Source organism: Tachypleus tridentatus, chromosome 6, assembly GCF_004210375.1.
Source record: "Tachypleus tridentatus isolate NWPU-2018 chromosome 6, ASM421037v1, whole genome shotgun sequence".
Lineage (NCBI taxonomy): Eukaryota > Metazoa > Arthropoda > Merostomata > Xiphosura > Limulidae > Tachypleus > Tachypleus tridentatus.
This window is the reverse complement of record NC_134830.1, coordinates 29,694,418-29,715,358: the sequence shown is the minus strand read 5'-3', so window position 1 is coordinate 29,715,358 and position 20,941 is coordinate 29,694,418. Positions and strand designations below refer to the sequence as shown.

The 20,941-nt window shown below is 33.7% G+C and overlaps 1 protein-coding gene across 1 annotated transcript in view; it reads right to left on the bottom strand.

Annotated features, from left to right (window-relative positions):
• Positions 1-15,538, bottom strand: part of LOC143251574 (putative carbonic anhydrase-like protein 2) — a 39,490-nt gene extending 23,952 nt beyond the window's left edge. The window contains exons 1-3 of the mRNA XM_076502845.1: positions 15,349-15,538; positions 12,988-13,097; positions 10,451-10,517 (exon numbers count right to left, since the gene is read on the bottom strand). Coding sequence (XP_076358960.1) covers positions 10,451-10,517; positions 12,988-13,097; positions 15,349-15,538 — 367 coding nt within the window. The remainder of the gene's footprint in view (positions 1-10,450; positions 10,518-12,987; positions 13,098-15,348) is intronic.
• Between the last annotated feature and the right edge of the window lie 5,403 nt (positions 15,539-20,941).

Sequence of the window (20,941 nt, the reverse complement as noted above, 5' to 3'; positions counted from 1 at the left end):
ATATGTCGAATTGAGAATATATATTTGGTTAACAATTTCGTTATATGTTGCATGTAACATCATAAAGTATTATAAAGTCATATACAAAACAACTAAATGTGTACGCCTATGCTATTGAATCGACCAATCAGGGGAGAGACTTTCAAGATTTAATAAAATTCACATTTCTTGCTTGGGACAAAAAATGTCTCAACTGGGAATGGTGTTACATTCCAATCATTAGTTCTAACGGTATTGAACGAGTTGTGTTAGATTGTTATACCTAAAAATGTATATTTTAATATAGTACTAGATAAACATGTATAAGTATGATTACGCTACACCACGTTTAAAAAAATGCATGAGTTTTTATTTCCATTTCTATGGAATAAAAGTTGATTTGGAAATAGAAGCAGCTTCTTCGCACTGTGCACTTATAAAGACGTTCTAATGCAAGAGTTGAGGATTTCATCTTAACTACTATACGTTTGGAAACATTTTAAATTAAAATCGTTACAGTTATTGGAGAAGAAGTCGCTCGAGTGGAAAGAATTAGGAAGAATATTTAGAATTAAATCTGCTTCCAGTATTGAGTTCTTGGCTCACTCCTGATAGAATAAAAAAAGTGGATAATCAGATAAAGTCGAGGGTATCTCATATTTGTACGAACTTCATTCCTTTTTATTTTGGAATGAGAACTAAAGCGTAAAAAAATTACAAGACCCCAGACATTTTTCCTATAACCAGTAATTCATAGCATACAGACTGACAAGTCTTTTTGAAATATTGAAGTGACGTTGTTGAAACATTAGATTTACTCATATTTAGCTGGGATTGTTACAAGGCTTTACAAATATAATTCTTAACCCCCAAGATATATTTATTGAAAAGGAAACGAAGAATTATTTATAAAACTTATTTAAAAACGTATTAAATACCATAAAAGTCTAAGTTTACTTGTAATTTATTGATTGAAAAATTTGTATTTCAATAAGTTTCTTGAGTGAATTTCGTAATAAATTTTAAATCAGCTAAAGAAGAAAATATTTACATTCAAGAACTTCGACTTATAAAAATCCATATTAAACGTACCAATAAAACTGCACAACTAACTCTGATGTACTTTTATACCACAGTAATAAATTTGTACAGAGCACATATTCTATGTCTGGTACAAACTACTTGGTGCTAGTTCGTAAAAGGCTGCAAAATCCACTAAAAATTGCTCGGTTGAGGAAGGTACGCAAAAATACCCTGGCAGGAATATCGACTTTTTAAACTACGTTACGAATGCCTTTAATTTCGTCTAAATAATAATAATATTTTTTGTTATATTTCAAGCAACCCATTTTTATGTGCGTGTACATACGTTTGTGATGAAACTTCACGTTTTATCCGAAAAATGTAACGCTGATATTATTAAATCCAATGTATTTATATAGTCGATAGTCTGTAATGAATGTTATATTTGATATTTAGGAGCATTAGTTAACAAGGTTAACTTCAAAATAAATTAGAATCTGTTTTATTATCACGTACTTAACAGTTTACTCTCTGCTTTTTGTCGTTATTATAAATAATTGACTAACAACAGATCCAGTAAATGCTCGACCTTCCATTAAAGACAATCATAACGCGGTCTTATTGGAGGGATTTTGAGATACCTATTTTGTCCAAACAAAAAAACATTGGTGAATCATAGATTTATTTGAGAGGTTTTGTAACATAATCATCCAATTCATAAATATTAAAAACACACTAGTCTTCGAATGTATATCACCTCATTCGATTCGAAATGAGTTGTTCTATCGCGGTATCAGTCTGAAGTCTAGGAACCTTATGAAAGTAAACAGTAAAACAACTGAAGGGCAAATAAACGTTTTAAGAGATGTTTCACATAGATTTAATAGTTCAAAAATCTATTAAAGTTTTCATTTATTTAAACCATTAAACTAAAGCAGACGTTATTCCATAAAACACCACTTACAACACAGAAGTAACTGATTAAGTTTACAGTACCAATTGTCTGTATAAGTAAGGTTTAATACCAAAAGAAACACAAGGTTGCATAGTACCACAACGTTTGTTGCTTGCTCTATTATTTCAGTTTTTTAAATACCTCATTTCGAAACATTTTTAAACGCATGGATTACTTTCATCATCAAACACAAACATTTTATTGGGAAAACAACAATACATCACGTGAATTGCTCTATCAAACAGTAAGCATTTAATGAGTGAAAAGATATCAAAAGACGTCCAATTAGTCATGCACTTAAAATCAGATGTCATTCAACGATGGTCAACATCATACATATATTAGGTTGAGGAATAATTCGTGAGCGTTTTAAATAATTTCATTCAAGCATTACATGCAAGACTATACAATACTTCAATGCATGAACACATTACACCCAAAACATTTATTATGATACTTTATTTCATGTAATACCTAGGTATATAGTATGCACTGTTTTAAACGAAATTGCAAGAAATTAAATGCGAAAAGCAGATGGTATCGAAAATGCTCGATTTTGTCCACTTGACATTCCATTTAATGAGCTGAAAATGAAAGCAAAAATTAAAGACATATGAAAATCAAACACATCATCTATTAAGGCAAACAATTATCTACCAAATGACATGAAATATTTTGCGAAAGCGTTTCATTTATGAATATATTTTTTAACTTGCAAAAACGCTCACGAATTATTCCTCAACCCAATAGTTTATTGGGTCTTAAGTCTACTGATCTTTGTAAGATTATTTGCCACGTTGAGAGAGTTGTAGATTTTTAAATAATTGGTCCACGCTATTTATTATACATTGTTAACAAACTATAAACATTTGATTTTAGCTTCATGCAAGATTTTGAATTCGTTTCTACTCTAATAATAATACACAGCTTAAAAATAAAGTTAAGCTATTAAGTATTTTATCATCCTATACTCCAGCTAAAGTTTTAATATATATTCAAAAAGTTTAGAAAAGGCAATTTGTATTTCTTTTTCACCGCTTAAATACAATTCTTACGAAGGAATCTAACTAAGGTTTTGTGACATAATCAAGATTGTGAAAAAAATGACTTTTAGTCATTCTTTTGTTTGTTTTTGTGGTTTTCTTTTAATTTCGCGCAAAGCTACACGAGGGCTATCTGCGCTATCCGTCTTTAATTTAGCTGTGTGAGACTAGAGGGAAGGAAGCTAGTCATCACCACTCGTAGCCAACTCTTGGGTTACTCTTTTACCAATTAACAGTAGAATTGACCGTCACATTATAACGCCCCCACTGCTTAAAGGGTGGGCATGTTTAGTGTGACGAGGATCCGAACCCACGACCCTCAGATTACGAGACGAGTGCCCTTACGCCTGATCATGGTTTGTTTGGAATCAAGCACAAAGCTACACAATGGGCTACCTGCACTCTGCCCATCACGGGTATCAAAACCCAGTTTATTTTGGTGTGAATCCGCAGACATACCGCTGTTTCACTGGAGGACTCTGGTCATGTCGGATCGTTTAGTCATTCTAGATTTGCAGATGTGACTCATTTAAAGTGGTAAGTTATTTGAAAAAAATAAAACTCATCAACGATGTGTAAGGTTAACTTACTTTAATGCTGTAGCAACAACAGAAATTGGAGACCGAATTATAGAGTGTTTGATATTACGTAGTTTCTAATGCATAGTATCACGACATGTAAGTTTAGGCTTGAGGTTGATGTTTTCCATATTTCATTTCTTTTCACTATTTGATTAAAACTAGTGTAAGGAGTTAACTAATCATCGAAACGTTTTAGAAGGCTTAGTCCTAATATTTAAAGAATGAGAGATGTTGAATGTTTCTCTTGTCGTTGCATTGTATGGTTAAATTTGTATATATTGTGTTGTTTCCTGGGAGTATGAGTTACATTTTATATGAGACAATATTCTGTATTTTATTCGGTTATTCATAAATGTTGTACATTGAAGAATAAGGAATTTATGAATACGTCATCTCATGCTTCACAAAACGCTTGTATTGAGTTTTTATACAAATATTTAATAAGTGCGTGTGTTGTTTCCTACAGTGAAGCCTCCCAGTGGCACAGATGTATTTCTGTGGACTTACAATGCTAGAATCTGGGTTGCGATGCCCATAGCGTGCAGAGCACAGGTAGGCCATTGTGTATCTTTGTGCTTAGCTTCAAACATCAACAACGTATATAGGAAATTCATATTGGGCTACCTGCTGTGTTTACCGAGAGGAATCGAACCCCTGATTTTAGTGTTATAAACCGCTTTCCCACCTAAGGGGTTTATTTAATAAGAATATACACAAATCAAGTGTAAATAAGATCACCAAACAAATGCTGATAATTTGATTCTGAAGGCCATGGATAGATAACTTCGCCATCTTAGAAAATATTGAACTAAATAATATTTAATAATTTCACCAATTAATTTGTAGAATATTCACTGTATATTGGATAACACTAGACTACTGAAACAAATTGGTTGTATGTATAAATTTTCAATTATAAAGACTAATAATTTTAATTGAATAAGAAAGAAATAACATGTTAACCGTAGTACATCTGCCATAACCAGTGCCGTTGAAGCCTTCACCAGTTACACTGCACAATAAAGTTTTTCCATCTTGAACACTTTTGGGTGTTCCTTATAGATTTTTAGCTGCTGATCAGGGAAATCACACCCAAATTTGCCCATCACGTACAGTTTCATCGAAATCTTTAGTTTTGTATTGTTTTTTTTTATATTTGTGTCCAAAAATTTTCGTTTCTGTAAGAGACCTATGAACAATGTTTTGTGCAGTCTGGGCATCTCCAGGCATAAAATCAGGCCAGGTTTGAAGGTGTTCTGTGGAAGTATGCAGCCCTGGGGCATGCCTGGGCAGATCGGAGCCAGCTTGACGCTGTCTCATCAGGCTATACATCAGGCTTGCATACACACATGCTTCTCATTGGATTAATATAGATCTTATAGTGCGTACATATTGTTTCAGAATATAGCATTGCCTCAGTAGTACTGTAACAAGTAAGTTAGATGTTATAGACGTTTTATCGGACGATTGGTATCGGTCAATATGTCTCGTTAATGTCGTAACAGCCGCGATACATTCTACTATATTTGTGGCGAGTATACACTTGTTCATCAGAGACGCTCATTGACTGCTCATGTGAAGAAAGCATATCATCTGTATTTCGGCTGTAAAATTGGTGATCAAGACCAGGAATGGGTGCCTCACATTTGTTGTGCGACATGTGCTGTCTGTCTGAGAGCTTGTCTCAGAGGCACTCGAAAGACAATGCCGTTTGCTGTCCCGATGATATGGCGAGAACAGAAAGACTATGTAACGGACTGTTACTTCTGTTTGACTAATGTGTCTGGTTTTTCTGCCAAAAACAAGAAGTCAATTGAATACCCTAATCTGCCTTTAGCAATGAGACCCGTGCCACATGACGACAGTCTTCCAATTCCGAAACCACAAGAGGAATGGACCTTAGACGAACCAGATGAAGAAACTGCAATGCAGGGGACTGGCAGCGACATTGATCCGGATTTTGAACCGTGCTCTTCAAGAGATCCACATCTCATAACACAGTCAGAATTAAACGATCTGGTCAGAGATTTGGGTCTGTCAAAAGCAAAACCAATTGTTGGGTTCGAGACTGCAGAAATGTTGTTTACTATCACCAGGTACGAAAATTTCTGTTTTCGAAGCCGCCAAGATGATATAACCAAATTCTTTGCATAAGTTGACAGTCTCTGATTCTGTGTTGACATCAAAGGATTGTTCTCTGCTTTGGGTTGTGACCATGACCCGCAAGAGTGGCGTCTCTTTATTGATTCATCAATGTTAAGCCTCAAAGCTGCTGTTCTGTTACACAATGACAACGTTCACCCTTCAATACCTGTTGGCTATGCAGCACACATGAAAGAAACCTACGAGAACATGGAAATGTTGCTGAAGCACATCCAGTACAGCAAGTACAACTGGAATATCTGTGGAGATCTGAAAGTGTTACTGGGTCTGCAGCTCTGCTATACAAAACACTAATCAGTGATAACAAGAAAATCCACTTGTAGAGAAATATATATGTAGAAATGGCTGGTTTGGGTTGAGAAATTCTTTTATTTGGAGAAGCAAACAACGTTTCGACCTTCTTCGGTCATTATCAGGTTCACAAAGAAAGAAAGAGATAATTGACCGATAGCTGACCACATGCTTGAAGGGGGTTGCGTAACTGAGTATAGGAATGTAGAGGACTTGCTTAAATGTTTGATTATGTTATATTATTAATATAGGTATAAAGATGTTTCTCTGTATTGGTTTATTTTGGGCTTAAGTTGTTGTATAAGTAAGGCTTCTTTAATTTTGCCATTGTTTATGTTTGTTTCTTTATTTAGTATTTGGGTGTTTTCTATGGTTATGTTGTGTTTATTTAATTTGCAGTGTTCATAAACGTGTGAAAGTGACTTTTTATGTTCTTTAAATCTGGATTTCATTTTTCTACTTGTTTCTTCAATACACAAAGTACTGTTGTTTCTTCTGTGAATGGGACAGTCTCGCCAAAGAGTCACATTATTCTAGACAGAGCTGTCCACTCCGTACAACGTTAGTTCCAGCACAGAAAAATGTAGCGCATGAACCGCTTGTCGACCCGGCAAAGTTTTTTTTGCCTCCTCTTCACATAAAATTGGGACTTATGAAGAATTTCGTGAAAGCGATGAAGAAAGAAGGCGAAGGTTATCGTTATTTAAGACAGATGTTCCCAAGAATAACTGAGGCCAAAATCAAAGAGGGAATTTTCGTTGGCCCTCAGATCAGATATGTTATGAGTGACAAGCGGTTCGAAGATCTGTTAGTTGGGCCGGAAACGATTGCCTGGAAAGCCTTCAAAGACATTGTTCACAATTTTCTTGGCAAGTACAGAGCCCCACATTACATTCAGCTGGTAGACAAACTTCTCAAAGCATACTAAACAATGAAGTGCAACATGTCACTCAAGATTCAGTTCCTCCACTCACACTTGGACTTCTTCCCCGCAAATCTCGGTGCTGTCAGTGACGAACACGGTGAAAGGTTTCATCAGGACGTTGCTACAATGGAAAAACAATATCAGGGCAACTGTAATCCGTCAATGTTTGCTGAGTACTGTTGGACACCGCAACCTGATGCACCGGACATTGAATACAAAAGAAAATCAGGAGCAAAACACTTTTAATTATGTTGAACTTAATAGCATATTAGAAACATAAACGCAATTAAATACGTTATTACAGGTAAACAGTTAACTGTCTATTTCTCAGAGTTCCTACGTGATGAAACAAAACCAAAACTATATTTGTGCATACCCACTAGGTACCTGTCACAATCAGCAAAAAACTTTTCAGAAAGCAAAACATTTAAAAAAATTGTTGTGCAGTATTATCAGTTGCTATATGCTCAGTTACTAGAAGAATAACTCTTTCATTGTGAATAGTATTAGCTTGCTAGATAATTCTGTAAATTTTCATGGCGATTATGTAACATTAATAATACAGGTTTATTATCCTTATAATTACAATAAATTCAAAATTCAAAATACGGAACGAAATTGGGGCGTTTTGTTTATTTTTACAGATGGTTGAGCAAATTTTATCTAAACATTATTGGGGTCTCACCACTTCGTTGCTGTCCATGTTGCTACATCCAGTCATGCTCTACCTAACGCACATGTATCTTGGCAACAACGTCGAAGCGTAGATGTCACTGCAAAATACTACGTTGTAAGGCTGCTATATCCAAAGCACATTGGTTTTTCCTCCTTACATTCTATAATCCGTCGTGTACGATAAAACGACATCAAAACACTAGGCTTAACAGTCAACGGCATAGAAATCCATAGGGTGGCTTGACCCGTTTGTTTTTATATGGAATAACACAAATAACGGTTTGTCTCCAACCACGTAAAGTTTGCGACGGGTTGAATGAGTGTGTGTGTGTGTATGTGCGTGCGTGCATATTTTCTTATAGTAAAGCCCCATCGGGCTATCTACTGTGTCCATCAATGGGAATCGAACCCTGATGTTAGCGTTGTAAATCCATAGACTTACCGCTGTCTCAAAGGTGGACTAGTTTGAATGAATATATTGTCCACAGACATTTTTTTCCCTTTTCAGATGGAGGCCATTCTAGATTATGTTAGGCACTATTGTTTAGGACACGTGAATGTCTTTCGTCAACGAATTTTGTGTTACTGGATTATCACCTGTTACGAGGATCATCTCTTTACCTACCACTAAGGTCTTTTTCTGGATGGTTGTGGCGCTTCATTGAATTGATCTGTATTCATTTACTTCCTGATGGTAAGACACATAAAAGATATCATCATCTCCCAAGTTCTAAATATCGATATGAACTCATCTGAATTCGATTACCTGATTTATTTGTATGGAACAACACGAATACATGCTTCATTCTCCATCTGCGTAAGACGTAAGAAAGTTGAACGGAAGGTACTACTAGAAGCCTTATCTTGGTTAATCCATATCATCCTTCCTGATTGCCATACAAATTCGGTATTTCTGTGTGGCATAAAGGATTAAAACATTGGTCTGATAGCAGGGTTAATTTTGACCTTTGTATGCACTTTCCTGACTCTTAACTTACCCTGGTTCAGTATTCATTGATGATCACGAATCTTATTGAAAATGTTTTACAAGCTCCGTGTACCGCATTTGTCATCACGTAATCAATTTTACCAATGGCTAAATACCATTCATACAGTTTTCCACAGTTTCTCTTCCTTTCATGGATGTGTCCTAGAAACAAATTGTGCGCACGTTTGCTGTCTCGCTGTCTCCTTACTATTGCTAATGACACATGGACGGCTTTTGCACTGATCTTTATATTCGCCGATTCTTACCTTTGTTTTCAGTATTTTAAGTTCTAAATGCATGATCCAAATACATCTTTATGATATAAATGTATGAAGCATTCGAAAAGCAATCTATTTTCGATGGTATCACATTACTCGTGAAACGCCAATATCAAAATGTAGTTATTTTACGTGCCATTCCATCAACTTGATATCGGTTGTGTTTGGCACGTTTTCTTATGATTTGCACATTCAAAACTGTGTTAATATAACGTATTCAACCCTATGTGTAAAGTTTTTTAATATTCCAAACTCTTTAAATGTTTAAAGTATGAAACTTTGATTCTAATATGAAAGCTTAAAGTTAACAAGTCCTAAGCAGTGAACGATATTGACTGTCTTTCTATCACTACAGAAAGCTATGACAATGAAGTTGCATTATCTAACAAATATCTTGAGAAGACGTTAACATGAAATGCTGGTTTGGCGTGGAACTTAAGAGTTGTAACTTCTATAATTTAATGTATTTTAGAAATGTTTGCGTAACATCAAAAGCTATTTACCAATACTTTTACCACCTTGAATAATTCAATTTAAAAGTTAGATGAGTCATTCTTCGTCGTCATGGAAAGTTTAATCAGTAAATCAAAATGTAAATCTATTTTAAAGGTATATAAATCGAATTTAACTATTTAAAGAACGCATCTGTGTAAGACTGTAGAAACCTCAAAATATGTCAGGAATGCTGGACATTCCATGTATCTGTTTCCATTATAATGAATTACAAATATTGTTGAGAATACCGTGGAAATTCAATAAAAGATATTGTAAAAATGCTAAATGAATCGACTAAAGCGACTCCATTGCTTAGTATAATTTGAAACATTAGGAACACAGGTCTCATCCTTTGCCATTAGTTACAGTTCTTCCAATAGAAAAATGTAGCTTTTGACAACATAAGGCTAAGAGATATCTTGACTCTTGTTTCTGAAGAACCCGTCCCATATAGAAATGTAGAGTTGCTCTAAATAACTGGGCGAAGCCTAAAAAGATGATAAAACAGAAATGAATTAACTTCATTAATGTTATATATCAAGTTTTAAAACTGTCTTTTTGTAGTATGTAGGTCGTGTTGATCGTAATGAAATTCAGAAAAAAATAGTTCCTAAAGCGTATTGTGGAAACAATCATAAACGTATGTAAAAGGTCCGGCATGACCAGGTGGGCTAAGGCGTTCGACCTCGTAATCTGAGGGTCGCGGGTTTGAATCCCCGTCGCACCAAACATGCTCGCCATTTCAGCGATAGGGGCGATATAATGTGACGGTCAATCCCACTATTCGTTTGTAAAAGAGTAGTCCAAGAGTTGGCGGTGGGTGGTGATGACTAGCTGCGTTCCCTCTAGTCTTACACTGCTAAATTAGAGACGGCTAGCGCAGATAGCTCTCGTGTAGCTTTGCGCGAAATTCAAACACAAATAAAACAAATAACGTATGTAAAAAAAAATTAATTAAATAAAAATGAAAAATAAAAGTGGACTCTTGATGCTAATTAATAAAAGTGGACTTTTAATGCTAATTAACATAAAAACTGAATAAAAGGCAACTTACCTTTGTAGAGAACTTTACTTAATTGGCTGGTCAGTAGTCGAAACTCCAAATTAGTTTCTACACCAATCTATAGAACGTTCATAAAATTAATAATGATTAGAATGTTAAATGGTTTTATTATTACTTTCATAATATACAGTTAAATGGGTGGTATTTAGTGTTAAAACTTCCCTATCAACATTTTGAGACTCTGATTTCCACACATTTACCATTGTTTTTCATTACGCATAAAACTACATTAACGGCTATCTGTGCTTCACCCACCACGGTTATCGAAAACCGATTTTTACTGGTATAAGTCGGCAGATATACAGGTGTGTCACTGTAGTGTTTCAACGTATTAACTGTAGAATATTATAGTTTGTTTTTAATTTCTAGAATAGTACTGGTATTTAAGTAAATGACTACTTACTTACGTATTTATTTATTGTTTCTAAAGCAAAGGGCCTTCAGTGACACAGCGGTATGTCTGTGATCTTACGACGCTAGAACCTTGCTTTTGATACTTATGGTGGAGCCAGAGCACAGAGAGCTCGTTTTGCTGTTTTGGAGTCAATTAATTTCGTAATTGTTGTTTAAAGACATTTATTGAATAAAGATGAGTGCAAGAGCCTAGTAAGAGGCAGTCAAACGTGTCATTTTAAATTAGTAATTATTACTTTGAAATTATACTTAATGAGTATTAAAATAAGAAAGAGAACTTAATATGAAACAACCATAGATATCGATACTCTTTAAACATGTTTGTTTCAGGACTGTACTTATCGAGTATTAAGATATGCATAGGGTCGTAATGTGAGGCAATGATACATGTCTTAAGATATACGCCTTTAGCGTGACACTATCAACTAAAATATAAAACTTTCTTTAACCTATTCTCCAAACCATTTTTAATGTATTTCTTTTTTCATTCAATTTTTATTGTATTAATTTAACGTATTGGTTCAAGTTCAAAATCAGTCGTATATCGTTAAAGAATAACAAGCAAAGTTTCGACACAGTATGTTGCCTTACATTCTTAGTTCATATATAAATCAAAAACTATTTTTATAGTACTAGACACTTAATTGTTTCAAACAGTAATCTTTCATTAAAATCGACTCTAACTGAAACCATTATGTTTAAATCAATGAACACTATGTTATCGTGATCACTAACTTGAAATTATTTTCTTATAGATTAGAGAATACTACAGTGTAGGCTAGCACTGGCCTACTGATTGATATAGATGCTGTGGATACGAATATTCACACTTTTCGTAAATACGCACTGCAGTCTTTGATGAGGATACCTTATACGATTAACTGTCAGTCTTGATTATTCGATTCAAAGGCTAACAAAACCTAATCGACAGGTTCTATTGATGACCTGTCTTCACTCTAGTCAGTAATTCAAAATTAGAGGCGATTATACCTGCATACGGGTTATATGGTGTGGCCATTTAACCCTTGTGTGCATATGTTGTCGTTCAGTTTTAGAACACTGTACTATACTTTCCGTGTATTCTTTGCCTTAAGTTATAATGTTATCAAACCAAAGGATACTCCTTCTGCTCCAGCCAAAGTTTAAGATGACCATGTAAGATTGTTTATAGTTTTCTCTCAATCATCTTGTAACTCTAGGATACCCATCTGAACATTCTTCATGATAACACCCTGTATCATTAAGCATCTTTAAGAAGAGAAAACAACACGACGGTGTCCAATATGGCCACCGAAAAATAAATTTCTATATAAACATTTTAAATCACCGAAACAAATCATCATTTTTAAATCGCATACACGATAATGTATTTCTATCTCCTTAAATGACTTTAATGATATCAAAGTGAAAAGGAGGTATCCGTTAGACACACGTCAAAACTTATCACATACAAATATAGATGGTTCGACAATTCTCTACATTTTACACTAGACTGTGAACGGTACCGTTTAATGGTATGCTAATAACTTTAGGAATTACGTTGAAAAGAAGCTTCTTTAAGGTGATATGTACCTTATATTTAAATGATACAGGCAATTCAGTCCCAAAAGTCTCAAACGTGTTTACAATCAAGTAAAATCCATCAGGTTTCAGTTTCAATGAAAGTAAGCTCACTGCAAATGATTTTAGTAAGTTGGCGTTTATTTTTATCCATATTTCGCAATACTTATTCGGGATGAATATAAATACCAACTTATCGAAATCATTTGTAATGATCTCACTAGCAACAAAGCATTTCATGAATTACACACATAGACTCACAAGTTGGTGGTAACTGGTGAAACACAGCACACATATTAAAGTAAATAGACGTGTTGTCGTAAGAAGGGAGATCATGAAGACTACTTACGAAAGAAGCAGATAAAATTGTAACAAAACAAGTGGTGACAGCTATTCAAGAAAATCAGAAATTTGTATCTGTTATTTCAGAAGATACACATGTTCTCGTTTTATTTTTTTGTATCACTATCAGGGTCGCAATCATTCAATAGTGAAAGAAAGGGCTATTATACATATCAAAGTCACTGTTGAAAGTAACAGAATAACTATAGTACTCTATCTTCTAGCTTGTCATACGCTTTTATGTGATACAGTGACATGTTATTTTGGTATCGTGAAAGGAACCGTGCTGAAGATGTAGAAGGTTGGACATGAACTAAAGCATCTAAGTAATATGAATAACGTAATTAAGGAGTCAGTTAAATTTGTACCTGCGTATTGTGGCAGTTTAAGAGTTAAAAGGATGTCTGAAGTTTTACAAAAGTCATGGGCAACAAACGTGGGCAAAAGTGTTTATCTTCAGGTATATGCCTGGAAATGTGGTATAAAACCAGATCCGCCAGATTTGGATCCTTTGACTTTGAATGACTACGAAATAACGCCAGAAAGTCTTTTATTCAATTACAGGCTCAAACATGGTTCAACTTACTGCAAATTATACTCAAGCTAATGAAATGCTATGCAGCAGTAAAGTGTCATATGCCTCCAAGAAATGTAAATGTAACGAGACCATACATCCCTGCTTCATATCCTGTTTATATGATTTTAGTGAAAACTGTTTGAATGAACAAGCAAAATCTTAATCCGTGATAACGAGGAAACCCACTTGTAGAGAAAATTATATATTTAAAAACGGCTGGCATGGATGGAGAAAGCACTAATAGAAGAGCAAACAACGTTGTTCGCTCCTCTAATTAGTTTCTTTCTCCATCCATACCAGTCGTTTCTTAATATATAAACAAAATCTTAGTCAATAGTAATACGACATTCAGATAAGAAAATAAGTTTGAATTGACAAAACAGTTTTAGACTTTTGGTGACGTAATTTACCCAGTACTTGACCTTTTATTTGCTTTATCTAGAAGATATTTGTAAAGTTGAGATACTGGTAGTGTTTTAGATTTAACATGTTTGAACATTATGTATGGCACACACACACACACATTCATTTAATCATTCCTTACAACTGATTTTGATTGCAATATAAACTATAAATTAACATATTTATGCTTTATAACATATATGTCAATCTATAATACTCAAACTGAGGAAAAAGTATTAAGTGCTCATGTGTTTTGATAATATGTATATAATTTGAATTTTGTTTCATATACGTATAAACTTGATTAAATGTCTGATGATCTAACTATGTAAAACGTCAGACGTTTAATTACTGGTAACGTATACTTCAAAATAAATCTTGAAAAAATCGTATATTTTCTGATATGAATGTAAATTGACCTGTAATTAACGATTTTTACCATTTAATGTATCAAAGGAGTCTTAAACTATATTTTTATCAAATTCAAATGTAATATGTCATAAATCTTAGTATTTTGCGGCCATATTGGACGCCATCTTATTTTATTAAAAACACCGTGCGATTACAGTGTCATTATTACGTTTCATATAATATACCTTATCTAGATTAATATCGTCAAAAAAACAAACTTTAAACAAATTCCAGAAAGAAAACTCTATTTATCGGCCGGACTATTCTTTGCAATACCTATTTTAATTCAATCTTTTGCTTACACCAAAAAGCACTATTTCTTTTCTTTTTTTTTCAATGTAACTTTATAAAATAGTTCAAATTATGATGATTCTTATGCGAAAAAATATTTAAACATACTGTTATTTAAATTCTTTTCTTTACTCTTTTTAAGTTTCCTTTCCACTTCCCATTCATTTTGAACCGAAAGAGATCACGTTGGATGTTTGTTTGTTTTTGAATTTCGCACAAAGCTACACGAGGGCAATCTGAGCTAGAATTCCCTAATTTAGCAGTGTAAGACTAAAGGAAAGGCAGCTTGCTATCACCCCCACCGCTAACTCCTGGGCTGCTCTTTTACCAACGAATAGTAGGATTTACCGTCATATTATAGCGCCCCCACGGTTGAAAGGGCGAGCATTTTTGGTGTGATGGGAATTCGAACTCGCGACCCTCGAATTACGAGTCGAGTACCTTAATCACCTGGCTATGTTGGATCCCATGTTGAATATTGTGAGATTATTATTTAAATATAATGGTGAAACACTATTAATAATGAAGAAGGTAAATAAAATAATCTCATGTCAACTTAATCTTTACTTTTTTATATATCCACATAGCGGTTCTATATAGAAAAAAATAAACGTTTTTTATATATATAATAGCTTCATTTTAATATGTTACTTGACATTCGTATCGATTTTTCTAAGCATGTAACTTTAATGTATCGTATACACTAGGGTAGTTGTCAACAATATTTTTAGCAGCAGAATATTTCATTTTGAGAAGTTTCTTCTCTTTATTTTATTTTTTGGTCTTTCATGCCACTAGTTGAGAGTGACTATTATTTGTAGGGAACTTGAAACTCCTTCGGGATGTGGGAGTAAGCACTGCTTATATTCACATTTCATCTAAGTATTATTACCTCCTCTGGCTGACTGCAAGTTGTTGATGAGAGAAACGCAAATACTTGAAGAGGAAATGACAGAAAATACCTGCAAGTTACTGAACAAGCAAGGCTCGCCTTGTCTAATCACACGAACTGACTCGGGACTGAAGGGCAAATGGCCTTTACCGCGTATGTCTCTGTGACTGATGATAATAAAAGACATCATTATTGATCTTATCCTGTTCGGAATAAAGTGACCGTCTACACATAGTGCATTCCTTTAGCAATTCTGTGCTGAAAGAATTCGGTTTGCCCGAAAGCTAGCATGCTATTGGTCGGAAGACAAAAAAGAATCTCAGTGCTTTCCAAACTAGCAGTGTGACAAACGGACGGCGTCTTTTTTATATATTTGTTTTCCTGTAGGAAACATTGTTTTATTATGTCTCCTGAGTTTTATTTATTGCCCAATACTTAAGTTTTATTTTCGTTTTTACTTTGTGCAGGCAACACAACAGTGTTAGTCTAGAGGAAATCAATTAAAGTGTTCCATGGTGACATTTCTGCCTAGTTTCTGTTTTGTATTCTTGTCTGTGATAATCACTTTTAGGAGGGTGGGGGTGACATATTAATCGATTATTTAATATATGTTAAATTTTAGTGGAAAAATAACGAAATAAAATTATTACTGTCACAAGAATATATACATTTGTAATATCATCAAACATGTTTTAAATAATGAAATAAATTTTTCTGCGATATTTAATAGCAAAGAAAAATTTCTCAATTTTATAATATTTTAAATGAAATACTGAGAAAATCTCTGGAATCTAAAATTAAAACCTAAAATAAGGCTTAGAATGTCATCTAGCAGTTAATGTGGGAAGTGTAAGACTTAGAATGAAGAACTAGAGTGTACTCTAAAGACGTTACCTAAAGTTTAAAAGACAAACTGGGATAGAAGATTAGGTGTGGTCCAGAAGTTAACATGGGAAACTAAACCAGATACTTAAAATGTGACTCAAAGGCTGGCATGAAAAGCTGAAATACAGATTTAGGATGTGACTCACAAGTAAAATAAGAAAGAAACTATAATGCGTAATAACGAAAATAATATGATAGAGAAGTTGAGAAAAAAATGTAGTTCAGGATAATAGTGTGATCAAGAAATATGTACGTCGAACTATAATATAGGCTTAGGATGTGTTACAATCATAATTTGTGGCTTCAAGTTATTGTGTTACGTATAACAATTTCAAAAAGTCTGAAACTTTAATGTGGAGGTTAATTGAATGTCGATATGTATCAAATTTATGATATTTTTAACCAAACAAATATAACGATTTTATAAACAAGTTTCACAAATAATATTGAACCGTCTGCAAAATATTCAGTTCCACATCCTATAGAAGACTCAACATTATTGTTTTGTTTGTTTTTGAAATTTGTGCAAAGCTACATAAGGGTTATTTGTCCTAACCGTCCATAATTTAGCAGTATGAGACTAGAGAGAAGGCAGGTAGTCATCATCACCCACCGCCAGCATTTGGGCTACTCTTTTTATCAACGTATAATGGGATTAACCGCACATTATAATGCCCTCACACCTGAAAGGGCGAGTATATTTAGTGCGACGGGGATTCGAACCCATGACTTTCAGATTACGAGTCGAGTGCCTAACCATCTGGCTATGTCGGGCTTGATCTCAATACAGTTCATATAACAGATAACTCTATCCTTTGCTGGTCTCTTGCTGTTTACATGCTGACTTACTATAGTAAAATACTAACGTCTGAAGTTAATTCTTTGAAGCGGAACGGTTTATAATGCTCCAAATCTATCAACGTTTCTGGTAAAATATCTATAGCTTTCAGATTAATAAGAGTTTATCACTGTTATGGCTTCCGAGGTTTATCGTATACTAACTGTAGCAAACTAACAATATAAAACTGCCTCCTGGCGCGTCGATTTATAGATTTAGGCGAGGTTCTTGAAAGTTCAATTGGCAACAATATTTTATTTACACACATACCACGTTGTTCATTCTCACCCTCGAGAATCTTCTTATTGTTTTTTAATATAATTTAACAATATACGTTACATATTTAGAAATCTAAACATCAATATTAAATAAAATATGCAGTAGTAAATCCATTACAGATGTGATCTAGAAATGAAAACGAGGTACTATAGTATAGAACAATGATGTTATGCAAAAGTTAAGATGGCAATTATAGTACAAGCTATGAATGTGAACCAGAAGCTAACATTTCAAAGCTGTTTGCAGCTGAATATAAAATTTCATTTTACATGCAAACCAAAGAAAATATTAACTGAAAGGTAGAGGATGTGATTAAATGACCACCTTAGGTTTCTTGCAATTAAAATACATGTGATGAACACTAAAGTGTTTTAAAATTAACCCTATTTCAAATGTTATGCTTTTCTTGTTAAAACTTAAAACGAAGATTCAGGTAGGTTATGTTTAGATATTGTGGTGTTACTTTATGTAAAAGGTTAATATGATGAGGGAAAATGATCCCCACGTAACTAACAACAATTCGAGTTTAAAATAAATATTACATTTAGTAACTGCATTTAATTAAACGATGCCTGGGGAGATCAGAAATACATTGGACGATGTAAAAATTGGGCATAATTTGGAAGAACTGAGCAAAAGGAAGTGGGTATGAACTAGTATGGGGCAATGTTCTGTATTGCAACTTAAACTTAAGGTAGAAACATATGACATTGGTGTATGGTAATAAGGCCTCACGAGGGACAGGGGCAAGGTGTCGTTTCCAAGACTAGTTACCATAACTTATAATGTAAAACATCTGAAGAAGTTAGACTATAAATTGCTTATAAATCAAAAACGAAAACCTCACAGAAGAAAAGGACAAGTGATAAACAGATGCCTTTCATTTTTACGGCGTATGAAGCATTCTTCTGGCAGTTTTAATATTTAAGCATTAAAAACGTCTGTTTATCATTTGCTATTTATTTGTGGTACTAGATTTTTTTTTTTGTATCACTATTTACTTATATCATAGAAGTATCTATGTTACTTTCGATCCTTGTTTTTTTTATCTATTTTACTGCGCGGCGAATATGTACTTATTATAATTACATGACTAAAACCTGTTTATACTTAACTTTTCGGCCGTTCCACAATTTAAGTTTAACCAACGTCTAGCTTTATGATGGCTTTAAGATAAAATAAATGTTCTTCACGCGTTAACCATTCTTTGCCAACTGTATTCTCTAACACTAATCCGTTACAAATTAGGCGCAGTCCGGCGTCGTGTCCGTTTTCTTCATGTACTGAGTTGCGTTTTTTAAAATATTTACAGTCAAGGACGTGTAAACTGGGGATACAGGAGAATTTCCTGGCTTGAAAGACTCAATAGCAACCGAATAAATCGTTTCCATAATATATAGGGTTTACAGTTTTATTGTATAGCTTTCAGCATTACCACCATAAAAATGTTGTCATGCACCACTGTTTACACTTAATTTCAAAATTAAATGTATTATAAAAGCTGTACGACATTTCAGCTAATAAAAATACAAAACTTATTTATTTTAGTTTAAAAAAAAATGCTTACCACATATATCACGTAAAGTTATTAACGCAGAATTAATATAGCTAGTGTAAAATATTGTTCTAACTAGGAGTGTTTAGGGATTTAAAACAAAAACACGATGATTAGCATGCTCTTACTTGTCAGTTGAGTACCCTCGTACTTGAGAATGTAAGTATAATATTTCATAAGGTTTGGCTAGTTTCTAGTTTAAGCACATAGCTACACAATAGACTATCTGTGTTCTTCCCACCATGAATATTTTAAACTCGGTTTCTGTCGTTGTAAATTGGCCGACGTACTGCTGTTCCACTGAGGGCGGTTTGGCCAGCTTCGAAGTTACAGGATTATCTTCATAATGAAACGAAAAATTATGAAAATACACTACATGTATTGAGTATTTTAAATATTGGTTGTGAACTATAGCGTAAAATATAATAAAATTTAATTTACAAAACACATAAGAAATAGTTATTTGATTCACATGCTAGTTCGTGTTTCTTGCCCTGAAAAAGTATGAATCCTACATATACAATTCTTTATTAACTTTCTAGTAAAATTAAATATATGTACATAGATATTAAGTTAGAGCGAGAACCAAATTCGCAAAAATACTAGGACTAATGACTGTGAGCAGAAAAAAAAGTTGGATTCATAACATGAATTATTTAGCATAATTAACTTCTATATTGAAAATTTCAAAGATAAAAATGTCTGTAATATTCTCAATTGTTTTGGAACAGTCACTGTATCTACTTTTTAAAGGTATTTTTTGGAACCATTTGACTTTAACAGTTATCCTTTTATCGAAAAACATATTCTTTCAAAATGAGGACGCATAAATAATTATTTCTTATCTTTCACATACATTTCTCATTAAATTCAAACGTAGTATTAATATGTTTCTGCACGAGAGCAACGTAGTATTCAATAAATACTCTTCATAACAAACAAAGAAAAATCGTCGACTAAGAATACCCTCATTAGAAAACAAGCTGCGATACAACTTGAACTAAATTAAAAATCGTCCCAAAGGCATGGTTGTTCTCGTTTTTATTCTGTTTGTTTAGACCGTCTATTTAATTTCAAAAGTAACCTTTTTATATTTGATTATCGATTCTACTCGCATAGTTTCTTTAAAGGGTGCATGCATCCTAAGTGATGGGCAAAGCGATAAAAAAGTCTTCCTGAGAAGCTAGTAGGTGCAAAGAGTGGAGCTTCACTTCTCTAATAGTGGCATACATATTGATCTATTGCTTGCTTTTGCATTTTACATATTTTTCGCTGCTCTTGAATTACGACAATAGTCTGCCCAATCTCTCTGCAAGCCTAATGCTAAAGGTATCCTAACCTTTTGTAATGTATCTGTACAAACATGCCTACATGCATACAAATATATTAATTCGTATATATATATAATGCATATAATCCACTTTTCATTTCGACGCTATGTAAAGTGGAGTGCGAGAAAAATTGACTATTTCATCAAATTATGAGTTGAATGACGTCGACGTCAGCCTTTGATATTTTGCACAAATTAACAAAGTGTTTCAATGTACAAAGAACTTTACGGAAATAGAATCTGATCAGTGACGAAGAATCCCTATGATATTTCAAAGTCCTTCCATCTGTAGCATCCAAATTGGAGTTACTGCACTAGAATCAAGGGTTTGTTTCCTCTCTGTGAACACAGCAGATAGCTCGAGATGGCTTTGTTTTGAGAAAACATACATACTATGTGCATTAATTATGTTTAGACTGAATATACTTTATTACATATTTGTAATTATAATTGTTTATAATCGTGTGATACCCAGATTGTTGCTGCTTGAATAACCTCTAGTGATAGTTGGGAGAACATCTAATATCTTAATAATGTCCAATTTTAGGTGAACACACGATTATATATACTTTAATGTTTATTTCACCAAACTTCTTACTCCCACATCTTAGTACCACTAAACCAAATGTCAGGACATTTAAAATTACGACATATCCATCCAATTACCTTTTCACACATTTACTATTTTTCACCTTCATGACCCACA